Here is a 10,428-nt window from a genome sequence, read left to right on the forward strand (position 1 = left end):
CAAAACAAAACAAAACAAAACAAAACAAAACAAAACAAAACAAAACAGTGTTTTTGGGTGCTGAATGTTTGCCTTGCGTAGGCTTTGCCACTGAGCTATACCCTTAGTTCCCATCTTAATCACTTCATTTTTCTTTGTTAATTTCATGTTTTTCTCTCTTCTACTTCCCTGTAGCCAAGGGCTCTACTATTAAACTATATTAGGTTTCTATGACTGAATAACTGTGTTAGATAGCTGTAGTATTTTTGAGTATTCATTTTTCTTAAATGTTCCTTTAACCTGTTAGAGTTTTGATGCTGTTGTTTTGTTTTTTAGTACATAGACTCCATTGATCTGGAGCCCATCACCAAAGCCGAGGATCCTGTGAAGTTCCATGAAGCTTGGCATAAGCTGTGCTTAGCTGAGTGAGTACAGGGATTGGCCGCTTGAAGAGGACAATGCCATTGTGCTTTCTCTGTACTTAGTCAACTCTTCCAGTTGCTAGGTTTTGTACATGTGGAGTAGTTAGGCGTCCTGCTGGTCTTTACAGGTAAAGACCTTTAAAGGTAACCACCATGCAGCTTTCATGCCACATCGTATTCGGGCGTGCCATATGAGCTCACGTGACTGGGGCAGTCGATGTGGTTTTATTAGTGTTGGGGGACTGCATTAGAGGGAGAGTATTGATTTTACTGAAAGATGCAATTAATTAATTAATGCCAAAATAGGGTCTCATATAGTCCAGGTTGGCCTGGAAACTGTGTAACTTAGGCTGAGTTTGAACTCCTGATCCTCTTGTCTCTACCTCCTAAGTTGGGAGTTTACAGATATGCACTGGTTAATGGGGTGCTGAGGATGGAACCGAGGGCTGGCTTCATGTTAGACAAGCACTGTACCAAATGAGCTTTATCCCTAGCCCTTCCACGTGCTCTCATTCTCCCCTTCTGCTTCTTTTCTTTCTGTAAGTAATCTGAGAACCCTGGGCCAGCCTTATATCTTGAGAGTACCATGTTCCTCCTGGTACTTTCCCCTTGAACTGCTGTCTTTTAACTTAGGTTTTTGCTCTAGCAAGGACATTTTCATTCACCATTACTAAAGTGGCTGTCAAAATCTTAGTTTTGTTTTTTTTATCAGTTTACCTCTTTCTGATGATGTTAGAGAGCTGGAAGCTGAAAGCCTGGGAGGTTGAGGTAGGAGGATTGAGAGTTCAAGTCCACTCTTGGCTATTGAGTGAGTTTGTGGCTAGTCTGCACTCCGTAAGACCCTGTCTCAAAAAATTACCAACAAAAAATGGACTTTAACCATTTTTTAAAAATCTTTATTCATTTTATGTTTCTCTCTCTCCCTTCACATTAGGCAAGGGCTCTACTACTAAGTGTTACCATTCTCTCAGTAGAATTATTTTATTTTATAGTCTTTTATTTACTTGTTTTTGTCTTTTGAGACAGATCTCATTTTATAGTCTAGGCTGGCCTAAAATTCTCAATCCTCCTGCCTTAGCCTCTGGAGTGCTGAGATTACAAGTATGTGTCCTCAGACACAGTTCTCAGTGCATTCTTTGGTTGTGGTTTTGATTTACTGGTGTAGAGCCTTGCTGTTTAGTCATGGTCATCTAGCATCTTCAACTGCTAGAACTTGTAATCCTCCTACTTTTTCCTTCTGAGTGTTGGGTTAATATAATAGGCATGTACAGAGCAATAGGCATGTACTACCATAACTGCCTCTCAGTGCATTTTTGTTGAGTGGAATTTTTCAATTACTATACTCAGACGTTACTAAGACCTATAGAAAAAATATATTAAAATCAGTTGTGAGAAACTGTCATAAGTTCCCATAAGATTGGCCTTCAAAGATGTTTAATTAGGTAGTCTATTCTGAAAATAGACCTCAGGCATTCATTAGTGATTGTCCCAAGCATTGAGTTTAGAACATTGAACATAATGAACGGAAAAAAAAGTTTTAAAAATAAAAGTAGTGTGGGCTGGTGAGATGGCTTAGTAAAGGTAAAAGTTCTTGCTGCCAGGCCCACTGACTTGAATTTGATCCCTGGTACCAAATAGTGGAAGGAGAGAACCAGTTGTTGTAAGATGTTCTCAGACCTTCACATACTCACTGTGGCATGCACTTACACATGTACACAGGCATGCCTGGACCCACAGACACACACACACCCCACACATGCGCATACACTATTTAAAAATGGTGGATAGTCAACCTTACTTTCATTTTGTGTTGATTTCAGTGGTATTCTTGTGCCTGGAGGCTTTGGAATCCGAGGAACATTTGGAAAACTCCAGGCAATTTCTTGGGCAAGGACAAAGAAGATTCCATTCCTTGGTAAAGTTTTTGTTTATTGATCTTATGAGTTTAAGTAAGTTTTTTTTTTCAGTGCTGGGAGTTGAACCTAGGGCCTTCAGGGTAAATGCAAGGCAACTTTGCCACTGAGGTACATCAGCAGCCCTTATTCAGGTTTTTGACACAAGGTAGGTGTCATACCTTAGTAGGGGTAACATGTAATAAGTTTATTCTTGTGAAGGTGTGAACCTAGTTTTAAAATTTACTATGGGGCTTATTAAACTGAATGTAGCTCCTAGCTTGGTTTTGTAAATAAAGTTTTATTGTTACACATCCACCCAGTTTGATTTGCATATTGCTCATAGCTGTACAGTTGGAGAAGATCCAATGACTTGTTAAGCTTAGAATTATTACTGAGTTTATAAGAAACACTTGTCTCCTGAGTAGCAAGAAACTGGAAGAAGTCTGTCTCTGTAGTCTTCTTAGCAGTCTTATTAGATTTCCAACAAAAAGACATTTAACAGAAGAACACTGTAATAACCTTTCTGTTTGAAAAAGATGTGCTTAAGTAGTGTGTGGTGGCGCACGCCTTTAATCCTATCACTCTGGAGGCAGAGGCAGGTGGATCTCTGGAATTCAAGGCCAACCTGGTCTACAAAGTGAGTACCAGGACAGCCAGGGCTACACAGAGAAATCTTGTCACAAACAACAAACAAACAAACAAACAGATAACAAAAAGCAAAGAAAAAGAGTGCTCTCGCACACCTTTAATCCCAGCACTTGGGAGGCAGAGGCAGGCGGATTTCTGAGTTTGAGGCCAGCCTGGTCTACAGAGTGAGTTCCAGGACAGCCAGGGCTACAGAGAAACCCTGTCTCGAAAAACCAAACCAAAAAAAAAAAAAAAGCACTCTTGTCACCAAGCTCTAAGTTGAAACTTATAATCATTTTAGAGAAGATAATCCAAAAAGATAAACCTGTACCACAGGAGCAACTCTGTTAAAATCCGGTTAAATCAGGTCTTATTAGTATTTTTCTTTCTTAAGAAGATGAGGTCTGACTGTCTTACTGTGCTGTCTAGGCTGATTTTGAACTTTGTGGTTCAAGCTATCCTCTTGCCTTAGCATCCAAAATTTTGGGGCTATATTTGTTAGACTTTGGGCGCGCAGCTTAGAACAGACAACACCAGACCAAACGGTTCCAAGAGGGGGCTTATTCAGGAGATAGGGCAAAGGTGTGGGGAGAGAAACAGGAGAAGATGGCGGAGAAAGAGAAGTAGAGGCCGGCCATGACCACGTGGAGAGAGGGAGAAGGGAAGGGGGGAAGGGCGAGTGGACAGAGATAAGCTAGAGGCAAGAGAGTAAGAGAGTAAGAGAGAGAGAGAAGGAGGCAAGCAGCCCCTTTTATAGTGGGCAGGCCTACTTGGCTGTTGCCAGGTAACTGTGGGGAGGAGCATACCTGGCTGTTGCCAGATAACTGTGGAGGTGGAGTTTAGACAGAATACTAACAATCTTCATATATCTTATCCCTGTATCTTCTATAGAGACAGTCTTTTGAATGTTGTTGCTTAAATTGCAAAGCCTAGTTTCTATAACAGTAAGGCCAGATAACATGGGATCTGGATGTGCTAATGGCAGCTTTACTGCTGGTGATTCAGGTAGAAGGGCAGTCCTCCACTGTGTTTCAGGTATTTTGGTAGGTTGATGAACTGAAGGGAAAGTTTGCTGTCTTTTACTATTGGAAGAGTGTTAAATGTCAAGTTTTTTTTCCTATAACCTGTTTTTTTCCTGGATATGCCAGCTTCTTGGGACTCCTTTTCCAAAGAAAACCCAGGATACTTGTTTTCTTTTACCCTGGCCTAAGCTCATTTTGGCCATTGTTATATTTTAATGGGGTGTTCAGGCTGAGGAGATAGCTCACTGGGCAACAACCATTCTGATTTGCTCTCCAGCACCCTCATTGAAAGCTAGACATGACTACACATCCCTTATAACCTTAACACTGTGTGTATGGGTGGGTGGGGCAATCCAGGAAGCTTGCTGAAGCTTGATGGCTAGCTAGCCTAGCCGAATTGAATTCTCAAGCTCCAGGTTCAAGAGACCCTGTATCAAGGGAATAGAATAGAGATTGATAATGCAGGACACTCAACTTATTTCTCTGGCCTCTGCACTTGGGCATGTAACCTCACCCTGTATGTGCATACATGCCATGTACACATGCAAATAAAAGGCTTATACGTATTAGTTACTTCTCCACTGCTATGACAAAACAACACGGCCAAGGCATTTTATACAAGGGAGGGTTTGGGGGTGGGACGCTTACAGTTGCAGAGGAATAGGAGTCCTGTTATCGACGTCGTCATGGTGGGGAGCATGGCAGCAGGCAGGCAGGCATGGTACTGGAGCAGCAGCTGAGAGCTCACACCTTGATTTGTAAGTAGGAAACAGCTAATTCAGAACAGCAAGAGTGTTTTGAAACCTCAGTCAGTGCCTACCTGCCTTAATACTTCCAGCACGGTGCACTTTCTAGTTACTCCCTAAATAGCCTACAACTGGAGAACAGTTATTTAAATATACAAGCCTCTGGGGGCATTCTTATTCAAACTATCACAGGCTGTGTTCCTACAGTGTGTTTTATATAGCTAAGGCTGGCCTCGAAGTTGCTATGTAGCCAAGGATGACCTTGAACCCTTGATCCTCCTATCTTCCCTGGTACTGGAATTACTGATATGGATTACTGATGCCACACTGGGGAATGGAACCTGGAGTTTTGAGCTAGGCAAGTACTCAGTCAACTGAACTACAGCTCTAGTTCCTCTCTGGTTTTTTAAAAAAGTCTTCCCCTAAACTCAGTTTCCATCTAAAGCTCCTGATTTTCACTGTGGAGAATGTTTGCGAGTTGTTCTCATGTTCTCTCACTCACTCTTTCTCTCTCCCTCCCCCCTCCCATTCTTTCTCATTCTCTCTCTCTGTGTCTCTTTCTCTCTTTTGCTCTCATGTGTATGCTCTTTATTCTTTTTTAAAATTTTTACACAGTTAAAGGTATGTAAGGTTAATAAGGACAAACTAACCAATAAGTGCCCTGTTTTGTTTTACCTGCATGCAGGTCTGTGCACCACATGGGCGCCTGGTAGTTTCTGAGGTCAGAAGGCATCAGATTCTCTAGAAGTAGAATTCCAGAGGGTTTTTAGCTGCTCTGTGGGTGCTGGAAACTGAAATTGCAAGAATAACAAGTACTCTTAACTGTGGCTCCATTGCTCCAACTTTAAGTGCTCTGTTTTATACAGTACAAGTTATAGCTGATATAAAATATAGGTGAAATAGCCAGTGAAATTCTTTTTACATTTCTACTTTATTGTTGTTCTTTGTTTTTGTTTCTTGAGACAGGGTTTCTATGTGTTGTCCTGGCTGTCTTGGAACTTGCTCTCTAAACCAGGCTGGCCTCAAACTCACAGAGATCCACCCACCTACCTCTGTCTCCCCAAGTGCTGGAATTAAAGGCTTGTATCACCGTCACCTGATGGTGGTCATTTCTACTGTCTTTATCTTTTCAAGCTTTTGCATATGTATATATTGTATGTTGAACATGTTTTTTTCTTATATCCCTATCCTCAAATTAGCCTTGAATTTGTTATGTAGCTGAGGCTGGCTTTGAACTCCTCATCCTCCTGCCTACACCTCCCATGTGTTAGGATACAGGTATGCACTTCTGCTTTATAACATCATGTCTCTTTACGCCCTACCCATATGGAACTTTCTGAAGTTCCTTGAGCACTCAGCCATTTCCTGCTTATCCTTTTCATCCTGGCATGCTGGTACACTGATGGCTTCTCCCTTTATATGTCCTGGATCATATGTATATGTCTGTATCAGCATCTGGAATGCTCATTGTTGTCTGTTTATAGGAGGGAGTTGGTGGGCTGCAGGGACTGTGGAGATAGGTGCAAAAGCATCTGTATGGTAGCGGGGCTTATCCTTATTTTTTAAGATTTATTTTTATTTTATGTGCCTGAGTATTTTGCCTGTGTGTATGTCTGTTCAACACATGCATGCAGTGCCCTTGGAGGCCAAAAGAGGGCATTACATGTTGGATTTTTTGGAATTGGAGTTTCAGACATTTTGTGGGCAGCCGTGTTGGTGCTGATAACCTAGGTCCTCTGCAAGAGCATCTAGTGCTCCTAACTCTGAGCACTGTTCTAACCCACCTCTGCTTTCTTGAGCACCTGGTCGATTTGGTTTCACTTTGTCTTCTTCCCTGCTTTCTGCCATACATCTGCTCACAGTGCTAGCCCCTGCTACTGCTTTATCCCTGAGATTAACAGCCCCACCTCCTTAAGTGGTCATCCTCAGACTAGCCAACCTCAGATTGCCCTGTGGCTAAAGCCATATTTTGGTTGTGAAATCTCGAGAATCAGGGGCGTGAAATCTCAGCACAAGGAGACTTCCTCTCAATTTGGGGGTATGGTTAGGCTCTGAAAGACTCAAGGTCTTTGAAACAGCCCTGCAGCCTACATAGGTGCCTTGGTTCAAGAACAACTACAGTAGATGGCCTATTTGTCTTCTGGGAACTTGTCATTTCCTCGTCTGCCCTCCAGGTGCTTCTTGTTCACCTCTGGATCTTAGGTTGTTCCTTTAAAGTTTTAAGCCCTGTTACTTGCTGCACTTCCGGGAACTATTCTGGGCGCAAAGGGGATTGTAGGGTACAAAACAGGAAGTCTTCCTCTCTTACACTGCAGGGAAACACTTGAATGCAAAGTGTCACTAGATACAAAACATGCTCATGTGCTTCTCCTAATAGGAATTTGCCTTGGGATGCAACTGGCAGTGATTGAGTTTGCAAGAAACTGCCTGAACTTGAAAGGTAAGTACAAGGTTTGCTAAGCACCATTTATTTAAAAACAAGAATGTGTCAACAATATTGGTAAATCACTAAACTTCTTCTTTGTTCTTAGATGCTAATTCTACAGAATTTGAGCCAAATACTCCAGTCCCATTGGTAAGTGACTTAGTCATCTTTCTGGGTCCCATTATTGTTGTTCTGTTTCAGTTCTTGCCTAAATCCGTAAGGAGTACTTATAGTTTTCTCCTAACAGTGCCAGAACTTTAAAAATTATATATGAACTTATTATTACCTGTTATTTTTGCTTCAAACTGCTTTTTTTCTCACTAGTCTATCTTGCCAGCTGTGCTTTGAGGAAACCCAGTCCAGCCTGATTTGTGTTTGCAACAGCTTTCAAGCTTAATGTTTAGGAAAGGATTAAATTGACTGTGACAACAATTTATAACAGCTAATATAAATAAATGAGCTGTCCCATCTCTAGACTTGTCCCCAGTCTGCCTGTTTTCCACATTGGTAACCATCTATCTTTCTAAAACAAAAGTGACAACCATTGTGGTACTGGTCCTCATCTGTCAAGATAGTCATGGGGCTAGAGAGATGGCCCAGTGGCTAAGAGTGCTTGCAGCTCTTCCAGAGGACCCAAGTTTGGTTCCTAGCACCCACATTAGGCATCTCATATCCATCTATAACTCCAGTTCTAGGGTATCTGACACTTTCTTCTGGCTTTTGTCAGCATCCATGTATGTGTGCACACAAATAAAAAAATAAATGGTTGTGGTTTCATTTCTTTAAGATAGGATCTCATTTTGTAGTCCTGGTTGGCTTGGAACTTGATGTGTAGACCTGTCTGACCTTGAACTCAGAGAGCTTTGCCTCTGTCAAGTGCTGGGATTAAAGGCAAGTACCACCATGCCTGACTATAAGCCTTAAAAAAAAGTCAGGATCCTTTGCTGGTTCATGAAGGCTCTCCTCCCATTTTATCACATGTTACTTCATCTGTTTGTCCCATGTCATTACAGTTCTTCCCATACTTAGGGTTTCCAATTTGGATAATCAAAGTAGTACTTTTCAGTTTTTTTATATGAATATTCCCTATGTTTTAGATGTGGCTCTTACGATCTTCCGCCCGGGACCTCAACAAAACCAATGAAGGATTGAACCAGTTATTTTAGGAAGGCTTTATTTCTGTGCCTTTGTTTTCTTGCCACAGTCATTAACAGAGCTTGACTTTCATACTTGGCACTGCCCTTTGGCTTACCTGATCATCAGTTGCCTGCCTGTGCACATCCAGCTACATCCCTGTTGCCAAACACATGTATCTAATATCAGGGGCCTTCATATAGTGGTTATACTCTTCTTTGTTGTCTTTTTATCTTTGTTTATTAGTGTGTGTGTGTGTGTGTGTGTGTGTCTCAAGAAGTAAGAAGGAAAGCCCATATGCTATAGCAGACATCAACCCCATCCTCTTTCTAGGTGACTTGTGATTTACTTTCTAAATCCAGATTTGCCTACTGTAGTTAATTTGTATAAATGGAACCCTCTACTATGTGGCCTCTTGTGACTGACTTCTTTCATTTGGCATAATGCCCACCCCCACCCCCAGACAGGGTTTCTCTGTATAGCCCTGGCTGTTCTAGAACTCGCTCTGTAGACCAGGCTGGCCTCAAACTCTGCCTCCCAAGTGCTGGAACTAAAGGCGTGTGCCACCTCTCACTGACTCGAACAACACGTTCAGTGTGTATGTTGTAGCATGTCTCATTAATTCATGCTGTAATTATGGTTAATTACTGTTTTTTTGTGAAAAACAAAAAAAACTTTTTTGATCCATTCATCTACTGATAGGCGTTTGGGTTGTTCCTACTTTTTCTCTATTGTGAATAATGTTTCTGTGAACATTCATATATGAGTGGGGTTTTTGTTTTTGTTTTTTGTTTTGTTTTGGTATGGCCATGTTTTCATTTCACCTAGGAGTGGAATTCCTGGGTCATGTGATAACTATGCTTAGTCTAGTGAAGACCCACCAGACTGTGTCAAAGGGGCAACAACATCCACAACAGCATTCTGTGAGTAAGGGTCTCAGTTTCTGCATTCTCTGGAGCGCTTGTTACTGTTTGTGTCTGTCCTCACAGCAACTCTAGTGGAAGAGAAGTGGTATCTCTTCTGGGCCTTGATTCGCACCCCACCCTGCCCCACAGCTAATAATTGTTGGATAGCTTTCATGTATGTAATGGCTACTTTTGTTCCTTCTTTGGAAAAATGTCTATTCCCATTCCTGGTCCATTTTAGTTGTGTTGTTTGTATTATTACTGTTCAGTTGTAAGAGTTCTCTGTATATTATAGATGTATGTTCCTTTTCACTGACATTTTGGGATAGATGATTTTTAATTTTATTATTATTATCATCATTATTATTATTTCACGTGTGAGGTGCTAGATGTCACTAGTTCTGTCCTCAATGATGACACTAAGATTTTTTCCTCCAGATATTAGCAAATGTTCCTTGGGGGAAGGGCAGGGGTAGAACTGTCTCCACTAAGAATAATTGACTTTGGGCTTAAATGAAGGCTCAGCAGTTAAGAATGTATGCTGCAGGCCGGGTGTGGTGGCACATGCTTTTGATCTCAGCCCTTGGGAGACAGAGGCAGGTGGATCTCTGTGACTTGAGGTTAGCCTGATCTACATAGTTCCAGAGCAACCAGGATCCTGTTTCAGAAACAAATGTGTACTGGTCTTACAGAGGGCCTTAAGTTTGGATCTCAGTAGCCACAGCTGGCAGCTGACAACCACCTCTAACGCCAGCCCTAGGTTATCCAACGTCTCTGACCTGTTCTCGTGTACATACACACAGACACATAATGAAAAATAACATAGTCACTGGTTTAGAGGTATCTAGTTCTCTCTTCCTCCTTTATACTCCTTATTTTTTCTCATCTCTCTGATGTGATTAATCTCCACTGTAGCAGCTTAAGGGAGGAGTGTTGGCTTGTTTGTCTTTAAAATTAAGACAGGGTCTCATGTAATCAAGGATTCTGATTCTTTGCTGTTACCTCCCAAGTGCTGGGATTCCAGGTGTGCGTCCTCATTCTCCTTTATGTAGAGTTGGGGATGGAACCCCAGGGCTTTGTGGATGTAGGGAAGCACACAAGCACCTGAGCAACTGAGTTAGCTACTTCTGAGTGTTCTGAATGGTTTAATTTGCTTCACAGTTTGAGGCAAATTATGTATATGTATATACATATACATATACATATACACGTACACATATATACATATATGTACACATATATACATATATATACATATATATGTATACACACA

General features: G+C 41.5%; 1 protein-coding gene across 4 annotated transcripts in view; it reads left to right on the forward strand.

The window, feature by feature from the left end:
* The window catches only part of Ctps2 (CTP synthase 2), a 117,475-nt gene that overhangs the window by 33,094 nt on the left and 73,953 nt on the right, over nt 1-10,428 (forward strand). For all 4 annotated transcript variants that reach the window (XM_028761967.1, XM_028761973.1, XM_028761977.1 and 1 more), the window contains exons 10-13: nt 316-404; nt 2,222-2,316; nt 7,069-7,131; nt 7,223-7,266. In XM_028761967.1, coding sequence (XP_028617800.1) covers nt 316-404; nt 2,222-2,316; nt 7,069-7,131; nt 7,223-7,266 — 291 coding nt within the window. The remainder of the gene's footprint in view (nt 1-315; nt 405-2,221; nt 2,317-7,068; nt 7,132-7,222; nt 7,267-10,428) is intronic.

The sequence above is a fragment of the Grammomys surdaster genome, unplaced genomic scaffold (assembly GCF_004785775.1).
Source record: "Grammomys surdaster isolate TR1022 unplaced genomic scaffold, NIH_TR_1.0 131, whole genome shotgun sequence".
Lineage (NCBI taxonomy): Eukaryota > Metazoa > Chordata > Mammalia > Rodentia > Muridae > Grammomys > Grammomys surdaster.